We start from the raw sequence: 21,894 nt of genomic DNA, 5'->3' as shown, positions 1-21,894 counted from the left end.
ATCTGGTACGGATCCCACACTGATGAGCAATACTCAAGTATGGGTGGAACGAGTGTTTTGTAAGCCACCTCATTTTTTGATGGTCTACATTTTCTAAGGACTCTCCCAATGAATCTCAACCTGGTACCCGCCTTACCAACAATTAATTTTATATGATCATTCCACTTCAAATCGTTCCGTACGCATACTCCCAGATATTTTACAGAAGTAACTGCTACCAGTGTTTGTTCCGCTATCATATAATCATACAATAAAGGACCCTTCTTTCTATGTATTCGCAATACATTACATTTGTCTATGTTAAGGGTCAGTTGCCACTCCCTGCACCAAGTGCCTATCCGCTGCAGATCTTCCTGCATTTCGCTGCAATTTTCTAATGCTGCAGCTTCTCTGTATACTACAGCATCATCCGCGAAAAGCCGCATGGAACTTCGGACACTATCTACTAGGTCATTTATATATATTGTGTGTCACAGTATGCAACGCCATAATGTACCGAATGCCATCGCCTCAGGTTTACATACCGGTAATTTAGAAATAAGTCGTTATATTTCTGTCGTTGGCCCTGGTCTATCTTCCAACAAGACAGCACCAGACTATCTGTCTACAAGGTAATGGAAGACCGCATGTTGGCATGCTATCCTGACCTGCTGTGATACACAGGGTGTCAGACCATTGCCCTGGCCAGCTCCTCCAGGTGTATCAGCAACTGAAAACATGTGGTCACTGGTTGCCGAGGGATGCAACCACCTTACAGCCACCTTAATGGATGAACTCTGGCATAGGGCTGAAGCAGTGTGGATCTGTCATTGGGGCTCAGTTCGTCTCGAACTGTCAGTGAGGTTCAGCGGCCGTTGCTGCCATAAGAGGCAGCTCTGTGTGCTACATTTCGTACCTGGTATACCTACAAATCATCCATAAATTTATCTATTTACACTACTGTAATGTTCATGCAAAACAGAGAAAATTTCGTGATTTGCTACGCTTCTTGGTGTTGCTATTTTAAGAAGACAACACCGGATAAACCGCCCATTGACTCGGTGGTTCTGACTACAGATTCAGATGTGGGGATGAGTGCGAGGAGTTTTACCTGCCGTTTATCTTTTCTCCTACGGCAATTTGTTTTCATTGTGAAAAATTCCGAGTTTGTTTCGGATACACACAAAGATGTAGATCTCCCCAGTTCAAAGGTCTGAGGACGGAAGAGGATTACCATCTTCAGCACTGGGGCCATGCCTAGTAAACCACAGTAGTGTACAAACCAAACTTGAAAATAATGACAGGTTGTTTTTTTATATCCCTGTCTTCCTCTATACTTTTTACCTTTTGCGCTCCACATAAATTATTCCGTGATGTCTTAACGCGTGTCATTTTACCGTGCCCCTTCTTGTAGACGGTGTTTTCCATATCTTCCTCCCTTCGCCGATTTTCCTAAACTTATCAGCCCACCTAATCTTCAACTTCCCTCTATAACACCACACCGACGCTTCGATACTGTTTGTTTCTTTCTGGTTTTCCCACAGTTCTTTCCATACAATGCTGTGCTCCAGACGTACATTCTCAGAAATTTTTGCACCAAATTAAGGCCGAAGTTTGATACAGACTAACTTCTCTTGGTTAGGAATGTCCTCTTTGCCTGTGGTAATGTGCTTCTAGTCTCCTCCTGTCTTCGTGCATCACGCGTTAATTAGCGTCCACAGTAGCAGAGCTCCTTAATTTTATCCGCTTCGTCGTATCCAATTTTGATGTTAAGCCCATCGCTAACCTCAGTTACGCCAATCCTCGTTACTTTCTTCTTTCTTCGGTTCACTCTCAGTCCATATTCTGTGCTCAGTGGGCTGTTCATTCCGTTCACCACGTCGTGTAGGTCTTGTTCAGTTTCACTGAGTGTAGCAATGTCATCAGCTACAGCTTCACATTGTTTTGTGAGACCCTGTGATCAGCAACAGCTTCACATTTTTTTTTTATGAGACCCAAACTTTGTGGGGTCTAAATTCTACAGGTTCTCGAGGGTCCAAAACTGACTATTCTTAAATAAGAAACCATTTGTCTGAAACGAGGTACGAGGTGTCAAGAGGTATTGAATGTCGCTCCTGATACTCAACTCTCTTATGTTTCGTAAAAAAACAACCACGGCTTGCAACATCTACTTTGGTGGCGTTATCTGTCACTCGTGACAGACTCCTGGTTGGATTTACCACTGTGTACAGGCAATGACTTACGTCGACGATAGAGCATACTTGATGTGTCGTGTAGCGGTATGTAATGCGAAGAAAGCCGGAAGAATGCACAGATAAAAGATTAACAGCAGGTGAATAGATATTATTTGCTGGTGGAAAATGGAGACGAGGGGAGAAGGATGTGACTCGAATGCATTTCCGGAAGACATCTGGTCCGCCACGCTAGCCGGTTGCGCTACGGCCTCTGCTCGACGGCTGGCGGTGCCGTACGGCATTCAACAACTTCGTAAAATTTAGAACCTCGATTTCTGAAATACGTTTGAGAAGCGCAGCGTCCGAGACCATCACTTTTTTACATCTAAATATTTACTGCAGTACTGCCAAAGATGAGCATTATAGGAGGCCTCTTGTGTATATGGCGACAAAAGTCCTGAAATAGCGATATGCAAATGTACAAATGTCAGTAGTATCTCGTACACTAGGGAAAATAGGGCAGTGAATTGGCGCAGTTGTCATTTGTAATCAGGTGGTTTACACTACTGGCCATTTAAATTGCTACACCAAGAAGAGCCGGCCGCGGTGGCCGAGCGGTTCTAGGCGCTCAGTCCGGAGCCGCGCGACTGCTACGGTCGCAGGTTCGAGTCCTGCCTCGGGCATGGATGTGTGTGCTGTCCTTAGGTTAGTTAGGTTTAAGTAGTTCTGAGCTCTAGGGGACTGATGACCACAGATCTTAAGTCCCATAGTGCTCAGAGCCACACCAAGAAGAAATGCAAATGATAAACGGGTATTCATTGGACAAATATATTATACTAGAACTGACATGTGATTACATTTTCACGCAATTTGGGTGCCTAGATCCTGAGAAATCAGTACTCAGAACAACTACCTCTGGCCGTAATAACGGCCTTGATACCCCAGGTCATTGAGTCAAACAGCGCTTGGATGGCGTGTACAGGTACAGCTGCCCATGCAGCTACAACACGATACCACAGTCCATCAAGAGTTGTGACTGGCGTATTGTGACGAGCCAGTTGCTCAACCACCATTCACCAGACATTTTCAATTGGTGAGAGACCTGGAGAATGTGCTGGCCAGGGTAGCAGTCGTACAGGACGTGCAACATGCGGTCGTGCATTATCCTGCTGAAATGTAGGGTTTCGCAGGGACAGAATGAAGGGTAGAGCCACGGGTCGTAACACATCTAAAATGTAACGTCCAATGTTCAAAGTGCCGTCTATGCGAACAAGAGGTGACCGAGACGTGTAACCAATGGCACCCCATACCATCACGCCGGGTGATAACGCCAGTATGGCGATGACGAATACACGTTTCCAATGTGCGTTCAAGGCGATGTCGCCAAACACTGATGAGACCATCATGATGCTGTAAACAGAACCTGGATTCATCCGAAAAAATGACGTTTTGCCATTCGTGCACCCAGGTTCGTCGTTGAGCACACCATCGCAGGCGCTCCTGTCTGTGATGCAGCATCAAGGGTAACTGCAGCCATGGTCTCCGAGCTGATAGTCCATGCTGCTGCAAACGTCGTCGAACTGTTCGTACAGATGGTTGTTGTCTTGCAAACGTCCCCATCTGTTGACTCAGGGATCGAGACGTGGCTGCACGATCCATTACAGCCATGCGGATAAGATGCCTGTCATCTCGACTGCTAGTGATACGAGGCCGTTGGGATCCAGCACGGCGTTCAGTGTTACCCTCCTGAACCCTCCGATTCCATATTCTGCTAACAGTTACTGGATCTCGACCAACGCGAGCAGCAATGTCGCGATACGATAAACCGCAATCGCGAAGGTTACAATCTGACCTTTATCAAAGGCGGAAACGTGATGGTACGCATTTCTCCTCCTTACACGAGGCATCACAACAACGTTTCGCCGCGCGGGATTAGCCGAGCGGTCTGGGGCGCTGCAGTGATGGACTGTGCAGATGGTCCCGGCTTAGGTTCGAGTCCTCCCTCGGACATGGGTGTGTTTTTGTCCTTAGGAATATTTTAGGTTAAGTGTGTGTAAGGTTAGGGACTGATGACGTTAGCAGTTAAGTCTCATAAGATTTCACACACATTTGAACATTTTTGAACAACGTTTCACCAGAAAACGCCGGTCAACTGTTGTTTGTGTATCTGAAATCGGTTGGAAACGTTCCTCATGTCAGCACGTTGTAGGTGTCGCCACCGTCGCCAACCTTGTGTGAATACTCTGAAAAGCTAATCATTTGCATATCACAGCATCTTCTTCCTGTCGGCTAAATTTCGCGTCTGTAACACGTCATCTTCGTGGTGTAGCAATTTTAATGGCCAGTAATGTATTTTCGAAAAGGTCCACAGTCTCAAGAGTGTGTCGAGAATATAAAATTTTACGCATTACCTCTCACCACGGAGAAAGCCGTGGCTTTCACTTAACGACCGAGAGCAGCGGCTTTTGCATTGAGTTGACAGTGCTAAGAGACAAGCAACACTGCGTGAAGTAACCGCGTAAGTCATTGTGGGACTACGACTAACACATGCGTTGGGACAGTGCGACGAAATCTGCCGTTAATGGGCTATGGCAGCGAGCGAGGGCCTTTGCTATGGGTGCGACATTGTCTACAGCTCCTCTCCTGGGCTCGTGACCGTATTGGATGGACCCTAGACGACTGGAAAACCGTTTCCTGGAGAGAGCTCCACGAAGCCATGGACTCAGGTTGTCAACAAGGTACTGTGCAAGCTGGCGGTGGGACCATAATGGTGTGGATTGCTTTCACACGGAAGGGATGGATCCTGTGATCAATCTGAACCGCTCATTGACTGAAAACGGTAATTTTTCACCACTTGGATAGCGTTTGCAGCCATTCATTGATAGATTTTTTTTATGACAATGCGCCGTGTCACTGCACCACAACTATTCGCGATTGGTTTGACGAGAACATTCTGGATAATTCGTACGAATTATTGAGCACCCACATCACCCGACTTTAATCCCATCGAACTTGTATGGGACATAATCGATAGGTCAGTTCCTGGAGGAGGCAGCGTCGCTCATTATTTCTCCAGTGTACTTCCAACGACTTGTTAAGTCCATGCCACGTGAAGGTGCTGCTCTACGCCGAGCGAAAGGAGCTCCGACGATTTCGGTTAACGCATGAGACCTCTCCTGAGTAGAAATAACCTGTAACCGATGCACTTCTGCATATTTACTCTAGCCTTGGCACCCTCGCATTGACGATGGGAACAGAAATCGCTTCGCCATTGCATACTATAGGGTCTAAGCCGACGTTTCTATGGTACTGAGGCGATTACAGTATTGAACTCAGTGTATTGTAGTGTAATTCGGAATCTTGAATCAGAAAATTTGTGACCCAGCAATGTATAATGTTGAAGGAGACCAGTAGCATATGCCTTTTCCGGATGAACACATGTCGGTGCGTCTGATCGCCGGATGGAGTATGTTGAATAATTTTCTTTTTTAAAAATTGTTTTTTTTCTTTTTATTGAGATATTCTATGTAGATTTTGCCTCAAATATCATAATGCTCAGTTATGGTAACACATTTGAAGTTATGTTAAGATATTATGTGCTGTATTCATGCCAATTCATGTCCAACATCTGGTTTGTTCTTGTACCTACACTCATACTCATAATTTTTTTTTTTTAAATCTTATGGGACTGAACCGCTAAGGTCATCAGTCCCTAAGCTTACACACTACTGAACGTAAATTATCCTAGGGACAAACACATACACCCATGCCCGAGGGAGGACTCGAACCTCCGCCAGGACTAGCCGCACAGTCCATGACTGCAGCGCCTTAGACCGCTCGGCTAATCCGGCGCGGCATACTCATAAACTAAGGATAATGCTGATACATGGTGAAACAACGCTCTGGTGGGCGGCTTGAGGCTTTAAATGACCTCGGGGTATGACCATGCGGTGCATTTGACCTGCGGTCGTCGCACGGTGGCGCTGGCAGCAGTCCACAGACGCAGAGGTGTGTTGGTGCATGTCAGAGTACGGTGCAGCGAGTAAGTTTGCACACCTTTTCAGACGTGCTAATGGTGACTTTGTTGAAAATGGCTCAAAGAACAGATTTTGATGACGTTATAGGGGTGGAATACTAGGGCGACTGGAGGCTGGTCAAACACAGCAGGTCGTAGCACGGGCCCTCCGTGTGGCACAAAGTATGACCTCAAGATTATGACACCGAGCGAGGTGGCGCAATGGTTAGACATTGGACTCTCATTCGGGAGGACGACGGTTCAATCCCGCGTCCGGCCATCCTGATTTAGGTTTTCCGTGATTTCCCTAAATCACTCCAGGCAAATGCTGGGATGGTTTGAAAGGGCACGGCCGACTTCCTTCCCCATCTTTCCCTAATCCGATGAGACCGATGACCTCGCTGTCTGGTCTCCTTCCCCAAACAACCCAAGCCTCAAGATTATGGCAACGATTCCAGCAGACAGGAAACGTGTCCAGGCGCTACAGTACGGTCACATGTGTTTCGGGATGGTTTTCTCAACTTATCAGCAACACCACGGACTTACAGATCTGTGTCGTGTCGTGTGTGTACTCCCTATGTGCCTATGCTATCAGCGCCAATTTTGTGTAGTGCCACGTTGTGTGACACCACATTCTGCAATTATCCTTAATTTATGAGCATGAGTGTAGATAGCAGACCAAAAGAAAGTAGTACGTACATCATGTAAATTAACTGTATGCTTCCCTAGTGAGATGGAGATATTTATACGGGGGAGAAAGTCCTGCTGGCCAGTATCAAATCAGTCACAAGAATTACGACAAAAAAAGTGTCTTCCAAGTGTATCTCATTGAAGACAACGTACAGCATCGGATATTCCTTTCTGACCATGGTTTCTTATTCCAATATGCCCCGATTAGGGGCTCCCCGTCGGTTTAAATTTGTCCCTAAGGCTGGTGTTACACTATCAAATTTCTTTGTCAAATATCTTTGTCAAAAGTCTTTGTCAAAGATATTTGATGGTGTAATAGGATCTTTGTCAAATGTCGTCCAATATTTGATCAAATATAGGGTCTCGCTGTAGATTTGATCAAAGAAATCGCTTGTCTTCTGTTCACTGCAATGTGACATGTTACCACATGGAGCGCTAGCATCGCTGCAGCATTCTGTCGTCTGTAGTGTTTTTATAAACATTGCCGGTAAATACAATTGGTGTGTGCCGACAACTACAATATTAATAAAGATGTAGGAAGCTGATGAGGCGCATTACAAAGTGAGGCACCCTGAATACAAAAATAGATTAAGAAGATTGTAGACCTGACCTGACCTGATCTGATCTAACCTAACCTAACCTAACCTAACATAACCCTCTCCTGTAGCAAGGAATCGGAGTGCTACAGTGTGCCTGTCTTCTGAAGACGTAGCAGTTCTTAAGTGAATATTGTGCTTTGTGATATGAGGATACACTTCACTGAGCACATACAGAAATGTATGCTCATCCATTCTTAAGTAATTGATGTACGATTTGACGTCTTCCACTGTAAGCTCACGTAACAAGTTTTGTTGAATGCTTTTATCGTGTCGTCGTAAAACCCACGGCTTCACCCAGATTAAATTAGTTTTTCGTTCCATAGAGCCGTGCTGAGGAGATCCTCGTGGATGTGTAACATGTCAATTTTTTTTAAAGCTGGAATAACAATACGGTACTAATAGTATGAATAAACACAATACATCATTTGTTTCTATTAAAAATTTCGTCAATGGAGTAGAAGGAGTTGGCCACTAGTAAGTCTTTCAGGCTCCTTTTAAACTGATCTTTATTTGTAACTAAATTTTTTATGTTTGCTGGCAAATTATTGAAGATGAATGTTCCTGAGTAGTGGACCCCTTTTTGAACTAAAGTAAGTGCTTTTAAGTCCTTGTGCAGATCATTTTTGTTCCTGGTATTGTATGTATGAACTGAGTTGTTTGTTGGAAAAAGAGATATATTATTTAGGACAAATTTCATTAAGGAGTAAATATACTGAGAGGCAGTAGTTAGTATACCCAGTTCTTTGAATAGGTTTCTACAGGACTTCCGTGAATTTACTCGACAAATAATACGTATTACACGCTTTTGGACTCTGAAAACTTTTGTTTGACTTGAAGATTTACCGCGAAATGTTATACCATATGACATTATGGAATGAAAGTAGGCAAAGTATGCAAGCTTTTTCATTTTTATGTTGCCTATGTCTGCTAACACTCGAATTGCAAATACAGATTTGTTAAGGCGTTTCTGCAGTTCTGTGGTGTGCTCCTCCCAACTGAATTTATCATCAAGTTGTAATCCCAGCAATTTAAGCCTGTCAACCTCGTATGTATGGTTCCATTTTTTCCCCCACTTCTTTCCGCATGCGCACACAATGCTGCGGTTAGTAACAGGTTGTTGTCAGCCATCTTGAACTTTGACGAAAAACTTGATGACAGTGTAATACCACTTCTAGCGCTACGTCAAAGATCTTTGTCGGAATATTTGATCACATCTTTGACAAATAAATTTGATAGTGTAATACCGGCCTAAGCAGACTGGGACATTCTTGTACGTACGGACCTGGTGCTGCTGACAGTATTCTTGTGTTCCAGGGGCAGCCGTCGCTGGAGCGGCGTGCTGGGAGTGCTGCGAGCGGCGGCCAAGGCCCGCGAGGCGACTGGAGCTGGAAGGCTGGTGGCCATCCCGCTGGACGTGACCAGGGAGGACCTGCTGCACGAGGCCACCGACCTGGTGCGCGCGCACCTGCCCGCCGGCGAGGACGGTCAGTAGTCGCCTCCACGGCAAACATACGTCCACGTATGTCGACAACGTTGTCTGTGGAGCACTTTGATTAAAGCAACAGTCGAGACCGCAGTAACATTTCTTTATTATTACCGGTTTCGGCTCACGTTAAAGCTATCCTCAGTCCTGCAAGGGTAGGAACAGTAATGTTTCAAACAGTACTGGGCTGAATACTGTGATCAACCTTTTGCATTTCTTTTATGTTTTCGCCTTCCTTAAAGGCAAAGAGAAAAGATGAAGTGGTAGCCCATCATAGAACCTATGCCTACAGTCAGCTATTTTTGATTCTCAGTTGTTAAAAAAGACAGGAGTTTTTCTTGTACCAGTAGGAGGAAGGAAGGATTCGCACTCAGCTAGTGAACGAGTGAGAAGCACGCCATTTTTAGCGAGTAATTGTAGACCGCCATATTGGGGTCGCTTTGAATAAGTGAGGAGTATGTATTTCTTATGTGCACCGTTTAGAAAAATACAGTATTGTTTTATTAATAGAAAGGTCGTGTGAGTTGTTATTTCAAATAGTACAATAATTACAAGGACTGAAGCCCACCTGTGTACTTTGGACAATTACGAAGATCCGATAAGCTTAATGGGAATACAGTCAAGACTTCAGAGGTGAATACGGCAACCAAACGTAGCATTATAAAGAATGGTAAGCACAAATCTACAGCGGAGAAAGAAACTACTTCGCCCTGTAAAATAATATGAACTAATACGAAGTTGTTTCCAGGCATAGCTCAGCTTACTGTGCCTGTCATTCATGCTGAAAAATTAATCTCATTAATTCAATACATTTTAAAAAGCCACGCATTTCAACATTTTATTATCATCTATTCCATTATTTTATTATATTATAAAGTGGCGACCGTGACAGGACTGTAAGGGAGGAACAGGAGAAGGTAGTAGCAACAGACGAAACGAACTACGTAAAAATCTGGATGTTTAATGGAGGTTTAGAGGATTTTTTGGATAGACATAAGAAAGATAATGTCGGAAATAAGTCTCTTTATTTAGGGAGACAGCGGTCGGCAATGTGTATACAAGAACACAAGTTTCCGGCGCAGTTGTCAGATCGGTTGCTGCTGCCACAATGGTATGTTATCGACATTTAAGTGAGTTTGAACGTGGTATTACAGTCCGCGGACGAACGATACGACACAGCATCTCTGAGGTAGCGATGAAGTGGGGATTTTCCCGTAGGCCATTTTCACGAGAGTACCGTGAAATCAGCAATCCGGTAAAACATCAAATTTCTGACGTCGCTGTAGCCGGAAAAAATCCTGCAAGAACGGGACCAACGACGACTCAATAGAACCGTTCAACGTGACAGAAGCGCACCACTCCCACAAATTCCTGCAGATTTCAGTGCTGGGCCATCAATAAGTTTCAGCGTGCGAACCATTCAACGAAACATCATCGATATGGCTTTTCGGAGCTAAAGGCCCACTCGTGAACTCCTCATGACTGCACGACACAAAGCCTTACGCCTCGCCTGAGCCCTTAAACAACGACATTGGATTGTGGATGACTAGGAATATATTGCGTCGTCGGACGAGTCTCGTTTCAAATTGTATCGAGCCCATGCACGTGTACAACAAAGGAGACAACCTCATGAATCCATCGAGATCTCTTCTCAACAGCACGTTGCAAGGCATCCCAGATATGCTCAATAGTGTCCATGTCTGGGAAGTTTGGTGGTCAGCGGAAGTGTTTAAACTCGTGGACCCACTCTGTAGCAATTTTCGACTTGTCGGGTGTCGCGTTGTCCTGCTGCATTGCCCAATCCGACGGAATGCACAATGGACATGAATGGATGCACGTGATCAGACAGGATGCCTACGTACGTCTCACCTGTCAGAGTCGTATCTAGACGTATCAGGTGTCTCAGATCACTCCACCATTACAGAGCCTCCACCAGCTTGAACAGTCCCCTGCTAACAAGGATTCATGAAATTGTCTTCATAGCAGTATACGTCCATCCGCTCGATACAATATGAAAGGAGACTCCTCCGACCAGGCAATATGTTTCTGGTCATCAGCTGTCCAACGTCGGTGTTGACGAACCCAGGCGAGACGAAAAGCTTTGTGTCGTCCAATCATCAAGTGTACAGGAGTGGGCCTTAGGTTTCGAAAGTCCATATCGATGATGTTTCGTTGAATGGTTCGCACGCTGACACTTGTCGGTGACGCAGCATTGAAATCTGCAACAATCTGCGAAAGGCTTGAACTTCTGTACGGTTGAACGATTCTCTTCAGTTGTCATGGGCGCCGTTCGTGCAGCATGTTTTTCCAGCCGCAGCGATGTCGGATATTTGATATTTTACCCGATTCCTGATATTCACGGGACACCCTTGGAATGGTCGTACAGGAAAATCCCCACTTAATCGCTAACTCGGAGATGCTGTGTCCCATCTTTCGTGCGCCGACTACAACACCACGTTCAAACTCACTCACATCTTGATAGCCTGCCGTTGTAGCAACAGTAACCGATCTAACAACTGCGCCAGACACTTGTCTTATACAGGCGTTGCCGTCCGCAGCGCCGTATTCTGGCTGTTTACGTATCTCTGCATTTGAATACGCATGCCTATACATGTTTGGTAGGAGCTTCAGTGTATACTTCTCTGGTTTCTTAGTTGCCACTTCGGCCGTTACGTTACCATGACAACGGCGTCCCTTTGAGTACAGGCTTCTTTGATTTCATGGCGTTGCCTAGAAAACGGCATCGTTTTGAATTCTTACCATGGGGTACTGACTAGTACATATACAACGACTGTTTATGATTTAATATTTGTATCCTTTACTGTAATTTTACCTGCTATTACGTCTGTATGTAATATTATTATGTGCACATAATTACTGCTAGTTTATTCGTTTATCAACAAAATAAGAACGATGTGTTTGTTACTAGATGACACTTCTTATTTTCTTGTTTCCTAAGTTTGTGTATTTTATTTTAACATAAATGTCTATTTCCTTACGGTTTACAATGTTTTAACATCTTATGTACTCGTACTTGGTTTACTAGAACTTACTTTGCAAATTTCGTGCGGCAACGACATTTCAATTCTTATGAAGCTGTTGCCGACGGAATTCATGGTCGACGCGGGAATTGCACACTATGTAACAAGTGACTCCACAGTCGTTAGTCGCAGAGTACGATCGTGGTATGGCGTGAAAAACCGAGGAGCCCTCAGCACCACAGGGGTGAATGCTACAGCATTTTCTCTGTTTTCTACTAACGGTGTATGCAGTAGTACTGTTTGTAACTTTGTTGTTTCTTCCCTTGCAGGCCCTAAAACCGCTGAGGATGGCTTTCACATAAGCCGAAACCGATAATAATAAACAAACGTTATTGCGACCTCAAATGTTGTTTTAATGAAGTATACGTCCAATAGCCACTACTTTCAGTGCAACCTATATACATCGCCATCTACGTCATTACTCTGCTATTCACAATAAAATGGTTGGCAGAGGGTTCAAAAGAACCAGGTTCAAGCTGTCTCTCTACCCGTTCAGAGGAACCATCCCGTCATTTTTCTTAAGCAATTTAGGGAGATTACGGAAAACCTAATTCGGAATGGCCGAACGCGGGTTTGAACCGTCGTCCTCACGAATGCGAGTCCAGTGTGCTAACCACTGCGCCACCTCACTCGGTCATGTAGAAGAAATCAGTCATATTTATACTGATGGGGGTCGCATGACCTAATTTGCTGCCGGCCAGAGTGACCGAGCGGTTCTAGGCGCTACAGTCTGGAACCGCGCGACCGCTACGATGGCAGGTTCGAATCCTGCCTCGGGCATGGATGTGTGTCATGTCCTTAGGTTGGTTAGGTTTAAGTAGTTCTAAGTTCTAGGGCACTGATGACCTCAGATGTCGAGTCCCATAGTGCTCAGAGCCATTTGAACCATTTTTGAACCTAATTTGCTGTAGGAACAAGGAAGCGAGGAGGAAAACAAATTAGTTCTTTAAACAATCGATCTATTTTTTCTAAATTGCTTCACAAGTAAAATGGATATTTTCTCGAAATGAATCTATGAACCATTATTCATTTGATGAGCAAATAAAAGACGAAATGTATCTTCTAAAATCCAGCAAAAAGAATCTCCACAAAGAAATGCACATAGATGTGGCCAAAAGTACAATAAATGATCGTTTGTGCGAAGCTAACGAAGGTACAGATTATTCTGCTAACAAGTGGTGGATACTTCCAATTGAACAGAAGATTGCTAACAAACCGTGATTGTCTTTCCAGAATCTGTGCAGCGCGCAAACACAAGTTAAAAACCTCATCCAAAGTCTAAAGACACTGGAAAGTGACAAAAGTTGCGGAACTGTTCTCAGAAATCGTGAACTATGCAGAGAAGAAACAGCACCAGCGCTAAAGAGGCGGCGCTTACTCGACCAGCTCAGAGTAAACCGCCAGGCTGGGACCAGCCTCCTCCCTCTCTCTGAGTGACCTCTCAGGCACCCCATCCTCGCACCGACTCCCAGACTGGTCCACGTTCCTCTCCGTTCCGAGAAAGCTACGGTTTAGAGGGAAGGATCTACGACTTTCACTACAGTCACGACCAAGAATTCATACACTACTGGCTATTAAAGTTGCTACACCAGGAAGAAATGCAGATGATAAACGGGTATTCATTGGACAAATATATTATACTACAACTGACATGTGATTACATTTTCACGCAATTTGGGTGCATAGATCCTCAAAAATCAGTATCCAGAACAACCACCTCTGGCCGTAATAACGGCCTTCATACGCCTGGGCATTCAGTCAAACAGAGCTTGGATGGTGTGTGTACAGGTACAGCTGCCCATGCAGCTTCAACACGATACCATAGTTCATCAAGAGTAGTAACTGGCGTATTGTGACGAGCCAGTTGCTCGGCCAGCATTGACCAGACGTTTTCAATTGGTGAGAGATCTGGAGAATGTGCTGGCCAGGGCAACAGTCGAACATTTTCTGTATCCAGAAAGGCCCCTACAAGACCTGCAGCATGCGGTCGTGCATTATCCTGCTGAAATGTAGGGTTTCGCAGGGATCGAATGGAGGGTAGAGCCACGGGTCGTAACACATCTGAAATGTAACGTCCACTGTTCAAAGTGCCGTCAATGCGAACAAGAGGTGACCGAGACGTGTAGCCAATGGCACCCCACACCATCGCGCCGGGTTATACGCCAGTATGGCGATGACGAGTACATGCTTCCAATGTGCGTTCACCGCGATGTCGCCAAACACGTATGCGACCATCATGATGCTGTAAACAGAACCTGGATTCATCCGGAAACATGACGATTTGCCATTCGTGCACCCAGGTTCGTCGTTGAGTACACCATCGCAGGCGCTCCTGTCTGTGATGCAGCGTCAAGGGTACCGCAGCCATGGTCTCCGAGCTGATAGTACATGCTGCTGCAAACGTCGTCGAACTGTTCGTGCAGATGCTTGTTGTCTTGCAAACGTCCCCATCTGTTGACTCAGGGATGGAGACGTGGTTGCACGATCCGTTACAGCCATGTGGTTAAGATGCCTGTCATCTCGGCTCCTAGTGATACGAGGCCGTTGGGATCCAGCACGGCGTTTCGTATTACCCTCCTGAACCCACCGATTCCATATTCTGCTAACAGTTATTGGATCTCGACCAACGCGAGTAGCAATGTCGCGATACGATGAACCGCAATCTCAATAGGCTACAATCCGACCGTCATCAAAGTCGGAAACATGATGGTACGCATTTCTCCTCCTTACACGAGGCATCACAACAACGTTTCGCCCGCATCTCGTGGTCGTGCGGTAGCGTTCTCGCTTCCCACGCCCGGGTTCCCGGGTTCGATTCCCGGCGGGGTCAGGGATTTTCTCTGCCTCGTGATGGCTGGGTGTTGTGTGCTGTCCTTAGGTTAGTTAGGTTTAAGTAGTTCTAAGCTCTAGGGGACTTAAGACCACAGCAGTTGAGTCCCATAATGCTCAGAGCCATTTGAACCATTTGAACCAGGCAGCGCCGGTCAACTGCTGTTTGTGTATCAGGAATCGGTTGGAAACTTTCCTCATGTTAGCACGTTGTAGGTGTCTCCACCGGCGCCAACCTTGTGTGAATGCTCTGAAAATCTCATAATTTGCATATCGCGATAAAAGATATTTATTTAAGTGGCGACTAGTTTCGGGCAAAAGTCCATTTTCAAACCAACACGTAAAGCAAGACTGTGACAACCACAATATATCTGTTAATAAAACCATAGAAGATGGATAGCAGTCGATATTCTATGGTTTTATTAACAGCTATGATGTGTTTGTAACATTCCTTTTTAACATGGTTGTTTGAGAATGGGCTTCATGCTGTCGGTTAAATTTCGCGTGTGTAGCACGTCATCTTCGTGGTGTAGCAATTTTAATGGCCAGTAGTGTATTAAGATGGTGAAACGCAGGGGGAAGCCTGCCGGAACGTCTCCAGTCTCGCTTACAGTACGGCCATTAACTGGCCCAGAGGTTGGTACACCATATGCTGCGTCGCCACTCATTGGTTCGGAGATTTACGCTATAGCGCCTATGCCGATGATCCTTCTGATTGGCTGACATCATCCGGACAGTTAGTTTCTGAAATTTTCCCACACTGAACACGGTACAATGTCGGTGTCGCGCATTTGCAACCACCGACAGGAAATGCAGAATCGTCACACCAAAAATGCTCAGTGGGGGCGCCTGCTCCCCTTGGTACGACTTCCAAGACGTTCTGCCTCGCCAGCAGTCGATCGGCGAAAGCGACAGCCGTCGCATATTCGTAGTGCTGCAACAACCCCCGTCCGTTACTGTGCTCCCTCAGGCCTACCTCGGCAAAGGGAAACTCGCGAATCTTACACCAGAAGCCACTAACGATTTATTTCCCTCATGCACACAGAAGAACATCAAGCTGCCAATTTTACTTATTATCGCAAAGCGATATATGTGACGGTACTGTCAAAGTAGCGTATACAGGGTGATATTTTCCACTGTGTACAGACTGTATGAATTGATCGATGATGGTTCAGATGGCTCTGAGCACTATGCGACTTAACATCTTAGGTCATCAGTCCCCTGGCCTTAGAACTACTTAAACCTAACTAACCTAATGACATCACACACATCCATGCCCGAGGCAGGATTCGAACCTGCGACCGCAGCAGCAGCAGTAGCGCAATTCAGGACTGAAGCGCTAAGAAGCGCTCGGCCACAGCGGCCGGCGAATTGATCGTTGAGAAGATACGGAACAGAAAAGGTCTAATGCGTGGTTTCTGTGCTAGAGACAATTTATTCAGTCACACTTTGTTGTAGAGTCTGCGGTCGAATACGCACTGTACCATGCAGCCAGAGTGACAGTACGCTTGGTTTCCTCCTAGAGGGTGGTGCTGCCCTCATACATTGTGTGCTAGCGCCCTCTCCTGCCATAGCAGTTGGTAATTTCGTGTCCGACTCGCTTCTCTTGGTGACTCACCTTCTAGTGAATGTGGTACAGTGTTGTACACAGTGGTTCCGTATTCGAACCGAGAGCTTGCCAACATGGTGCGTACTTACGGAAAGGCGAATGGCAACGGGCGGCGGGCAGCAAGGTTGTGTCAGGAGACTTATCCCCACCGACAACAACCACAGCATTCAATGTTTGCGGAAGTGTTTCGCCGTTTGTCTGAGACAGGGTCGTTCCAGGAAATAGAAACCATGAATGACTTAGTCAAAATGTTCGGACACCAGACTAGGAGGAAAATGCGGTTAACACTGTGGAAGGCGACTGCCGTGTCAGTACCAGGCAGTTGGCCCGCCAGCACAGGCTAAGCCAGACGACCGTGTGGAGCATTCTCTACGACAATTGTTACAACCCTTGTCACTTACAGCGTGTGCAGGGCTTACTAACGACAGACTTCCCAGTCTGCCGGCCAGGGTGGCCGAGCGGTTCTAGGCGCTGCAGTCTGGAACCGCGCGACCGCTACGGTCGCAGGTTGGAATCCTGCCTCGGGCATGGATGTGTGTGATGTCCTTAGGTTAGTTAGGTTTAAGTAGTTCTAAGTTCTAGGGGACTGATGACCTCAGATGTTAAGTCCCATAGTGCTCAGAGCCATTTGAACCATTTTGAACTTCCCAGTCTGCACTTTTGTGACTGGTTTCTTCACCAGACAACCACGCTTCATGGATTTGTGTCGTCCATGCTGTTCACAGATGAGGCCACCTTTATGCGGAGTGGTATTTTTAAATTTGGTAAGTCATCACTGGGCCAGTATGCAGAACCCCGCGGTATGGCGACAGCGAATCATTAGCATCGGCACAGCCGCAGTGTGTGGACCGGGATAATTGGTTACTGTATCTTGGGACCAGTCTTCCTTCCACGTCCCTTAACAGGCCGGAAATATCGGCGTTTCTTGGTTCAAATGGCTCCGAGCACTATGGGACTAAACATCTGAGGTCATCAGTCCCCTAGAAGTTACAACTACTTAAGCCTAACTAACCTAAGGACATCACACACATCCATGCCCGAGGCAGGATTCGAACCTGCGACCGTGGCAGTCACGCGGTTCCAGACTGAAGCGCCTAGAACCGCTCGGCCACTTCGGCCGGCTCGGCGTTTCTTCCTGGTGACCTTACTTCCCCTTCTGGAAGAAGTGCCACTGACGATTCGAAGGGTTATGTGGCTGGAACATCATCATGTTTCGCCCTTAACGTCCAGACCCATCTCAATCGTGTCTTCCCTGGTCGATGGATCGAACGAGGGGGTCCAGTTGCACGGCCTGCTCGTTCACCGGATCTCAATTCGTGCGATTTCTGGCTGTGGGGTCATCTCAAAACTATGGTGTATGCAGAGCCCATTCGAGAAGTGGAGACACTGGAGCAGCGTATTCATGCTACCTTTTGACACTGTTCGGATGTAGTCTGGCCGATGTGAACGTGTGAGAGAGAATATCCTACACCGCGTACAAGCATGCTGTGAGGCTCGTGGAAACCATTTTCGACACATGCTGTTACTGTGGCTGCATGGTACAGCGCGAATTAGGTCGCAGTCTATGTGAAAATGTATAGGTGAATAAATGGTCTCTAGCATGTAAGCCATGGATTTCTGGACATAAGTTCATGATACTTTTTTTTTGTCCCACACCTCCCCATCGGTAAGTTCCTAGAGTTTGTACACGGTGGAAAAAATTGCCCTGTATATCAGAACATGTGACAGGAATTCATTGTACATGATTTTTTCCGATACGGAGTCTGACTGATAGTAAAGTCAAGCAGGTGTTGCATTTCACCCACACTGATTGGCTGGGAACAGCACGGTAGACAGCCTCGAACTTGAGAGTCCTTAATTCAAATTAAGGAAATAACAGACTGAAGCATACACCCTGCACAGCCATCGCCCCGAACGCTGGCAGTAGGGCCCCCCCCCACCCCAGCTGGCACCAGCGTCTCTCGCGGCCTTGGCCGCTCCACGCCCCGCATGCCCCGGCGGGCAGCGCGTGCTCTGCCGGCCCGGCGAGTTTCTCCAGCCTGGCTGCCCGTCTGAGCGAGTCGTTAGAAAGCGGGCCGCGCCGTCGTCGCACGCACGCACACGCACCTGCTCGCACTCACGCGCCTGCCGATAGCCATCCCGTGGAGCGCTCGCCCACGGCTGGCCGGCGTCCGTCCATCGACAACCCTCCCTTCTGGTCGATTCTGCTGGTTCACTACCCCAGGCGGAGTCAGTGCGAGAGACCAGAAAGGAGCCTCCGGCCACTGACGTAACAGCGATGACTGACATGCAACTATATACCAAGCACTCCGTATTCAGGCCACAAGTGGCCCATCCGACTGCCGTGTCATCCTCAGATGATGATGCTGATAGGAGGGGCGTGTGGTCAGCACACCGCTCTCCTGGTCGTTACGATGGTTTTCTGCGACCGGAGCAACTATACAGGGTGTTACAAAAAGGTACGACCAATCTTTCAGGAAACATTCATCACACACAAATAAAGAAAAGATGATATGTGGACATGTGTCCGGAAACGCTCAATTTCCATGTTAGAGCTCATTTTAGTTTCGTCAGTATGTACTGTACTTCGTCGATTCACCGCCAGTTGGTCCATTTGAAGGAAGGTAATGTTGACTTCGGTGCTTGTGTTGACATGCGACTCATTGCTATACAGTACTAACATCAAGCACATCAGTACGTAACATCAACAGGTTAGTGTTCATCACGAACGTGGTTTTGCAGTCAGTGCAATGTTTACAAATGCGGTGTTGGCAGATGCCCATTTGATGTATGGATTAGCACGGGGCAATAGCCGTGGCGCGGTACGTTTGTATCGAGACAGATTTCCAGAACGAAGGTGTCCCGACAGGAAGACGTTCGAAGCAGTTGATCGGCGTCTTAGGGAGCACGGAACATTCCAGCCTATGACTCGCGACTGGGGAAGACCTAGAACGACGAGGACACCTGCAATGGACGAGGCAATTCTTCGTGCAGTTGACGATAACCCTAATGTCAGCGTCAGATAAGTTGCTGCTGTACAATGTAACGTTGACCACGTCACAGTATGGAGAGTGCTACGGGAGAACCAGTTGTTTCCGTACCATGTACAGCGTGTGCAGGCACTATCAGCAACTGATTGGCCTCCACGGGTACACTTCTGCGAATGGTTCATCCAACAGTGTGTCAATCCTCATTTCAGTGCAAATGTTCTCTTTACGGATGAGGCTTCATTCCAAAGTGATCAAATTATAAATTTTCACAATCAACATGTGTGGGCTGACGAGAATCCGCATGCAATTGTGCAATCACGCCATCAACACAGATTTTCTGTGAACGTTTGGGCAGGCATTGTTGGTGATGTCTTCATTGGGCCCCATGTTCTTCCACCTACGCTCAATGGAGCACGTTATCATGATTTCTTACGGGATACTCTACCTGTGCTGCTAGAACATGTGCCTTTACAAGTACGACACAACATGTGGTTCATGCACGATGGAGCTCCTGCACATTTCAGTCGAAGTGTTCGTACGCTTCTCAACAACACATTCGGTGACCTATGGATTGGTAGAGGCGGAGCAATTCCATGGCCTCCACGCTCTCCTGACCTCAACCCTCTTGATTTACATTTATGGGGGCATTTGAAAGCTCTTGTCTACGCAACCCCGGTACCAAATGTAGAGACTCTTCGTGCTCGTATTGTGGACGGCTGTGATACAATACGCCATTCTCCAGGGCTGCATCAGCGCATCAGGGATTCCATGCGACGGAGCGTGGATGCATGTATCCTCGCTAACGGAGGACATTTTGAACATTTCCTGTAACCAAGTGTTTGAAGTCACGCCGGTACGTTCTGTTGCTGTGTGTTCCCATTCCATGATTAATGTGATTTGAAGAGAAGTAGTAAAATTAGCTCTAACATGGAAAGTAAGCGTTTCCGGACACATGTCCACATAACATATTTTCTTTCTTTGTGTGTGAGGAATGTTTGCTTAAAGTTTGGCCGTACCATTTTGTAACACCCTGTATATTAAGCGTCTTCAGGCCACAAGTAGCCCATCGGGACCATCCGACCGCCGTGTCATCCTCAGCTGAGGATGCTGATAAGAGGGGCGTGTGGTCAGCACACCGCTCTCCCGGTCGTTACGATGGTTTTCTGTGACCGGAGCAACTATATACACTCTAATACAAAAGAAGGCGCGGCGAAGGAATTTACCGAATGGAACAGAAATCGGCAATTGTTATGTACACGTACAGAAAAGCAAATGATTACAATTTCAGAAAAATTGGATGATCTATTACAGACAAAGAGCTTCACAAATTGACCAAGTCAGTAATGCGTTGGTTCACCTTCTAACAACCCTACTACAACAAAGGTCAAAAATTAATTATGATTGAGATGTTGCTCACGCTGCTAAATACTGCATTTTCGGGCAATAAGAAAGTTATATTATGTGGCAGGTGTGATTAGAGCACAGTTAATAAAGTCATTTCATGAAACAATGGATAAACAAGGCTCTCATCTTTTCGTGTTTCCCACGCTGGTCTCGTTGTGAAATCATGGCTCAATCGTCGAAAATCTAGGTAGTGATGATTCCAAGCTCGGATGCAAAGAGGCCTAGGTGTTATTCTGCGATATTCAAAAGTTTTATAGACGTGTTTCATAAACCATTCTTGAAGATTAAACTTTTGCAAGTTAGCACAGTGGTGATGTAAAAAAAGTAATCAGCACTCGGAATTTATGTTACACTTCTTTTTTATTACTTTTGTTGCAATATCACGTAACTCACAAAACATCACTTCACAATATAAAACATACTTGAAAATATCTTCCTCACTGTTAAAGTTCACATTTTATAAACTGACTACAATTTACGTCTTTTCAACATGACGACCAAGACTTGAGTCTCTAATAACAGCTTACGCGCCCAAAAATCAGGGTTACATGTACGTCAAAGATCATAGTGACGAAAGAATACACATAAGAATAATATTATTGCAATATAAACATATCGGTATATCAAAGTACCTCCACATTAAGGAAATCAAATCTGAATGTTGTCACAGAAATATATTAACTATTTTACAGAAATACAGTAGAATATTGCTAGTATCGAGAGGTTGAGGTGAGGTGCCGTAATGGTTATGTAATTCAAGAACCATTACAACCACTGGCCCTTATATAACCAATTATTTGGCTCGGCATTCATTGACAGACTTGGATGTCCTCCTGAAGAACATGGTGCGAAATTCTGCCCAACTGGCCTGTTACATCGTCAAAATCTCTAACTGGTTGGAGGGCCCTGCCCGTAACGCTCAAACTTTCTCGACTGGAGAGAGAACCAGCGACTTTGCTGGCCGAGGTAGTGTTCCGCAAGCACCAAGACAAGCACTAGAAATTCTTGCCATGTGCGGGCAGGCACTATCTTGCTGAAATATAGGGCTAGAATGACTTGCCATCAAGGGCAACAAAACGGG

The 21,894-nt window shown here is 46.1% G+C and overlaps 1 protein-coding gene across 1 annotated transcript in view; it reads left to right on the top strand.

The window, feature by feature from the left end:
* Positions 1 to 21,894, top strand: part of LOC124716672 — a 380,414-nt gene that overhangs the window by 304,120 nt on the left and 54,400 nt on the right. Inside the window, exon 6 of the mRNA XM_047243209.1 lies at positions 8,772 to 8,941. Within this exon, the coding sequence (XP_047099165.1) occupies positions 8,772 to 8,941 (170 nt within the window). The remainder of the gene's footprint in view (positions 1 to 8,771; positions 8,942 to 21,894) is intronic.

The sequence above is a fragment of the Schistocerca piceifrons genome, chromosome 9 (genome assembly GCF_021461385.2).
Source record: "Schistocerca piceifrons isolate TAMUIC-IGC-003096 chromosome 9, iqSchPice1.1, whole genome shotgun sequence".
NCBI classification, from domain to species: Eukaryota; Metazoa; Arthropoda; class Insecta; order Orthoptera; family Acrididae; genus Schistocerca; species Schistocerca piceifrons.
The sequence above is the reverse complement of the archived record's forward strand: the minus strand, read 5'-3'. Positions and strand labels throughout refer to the sequence as shown.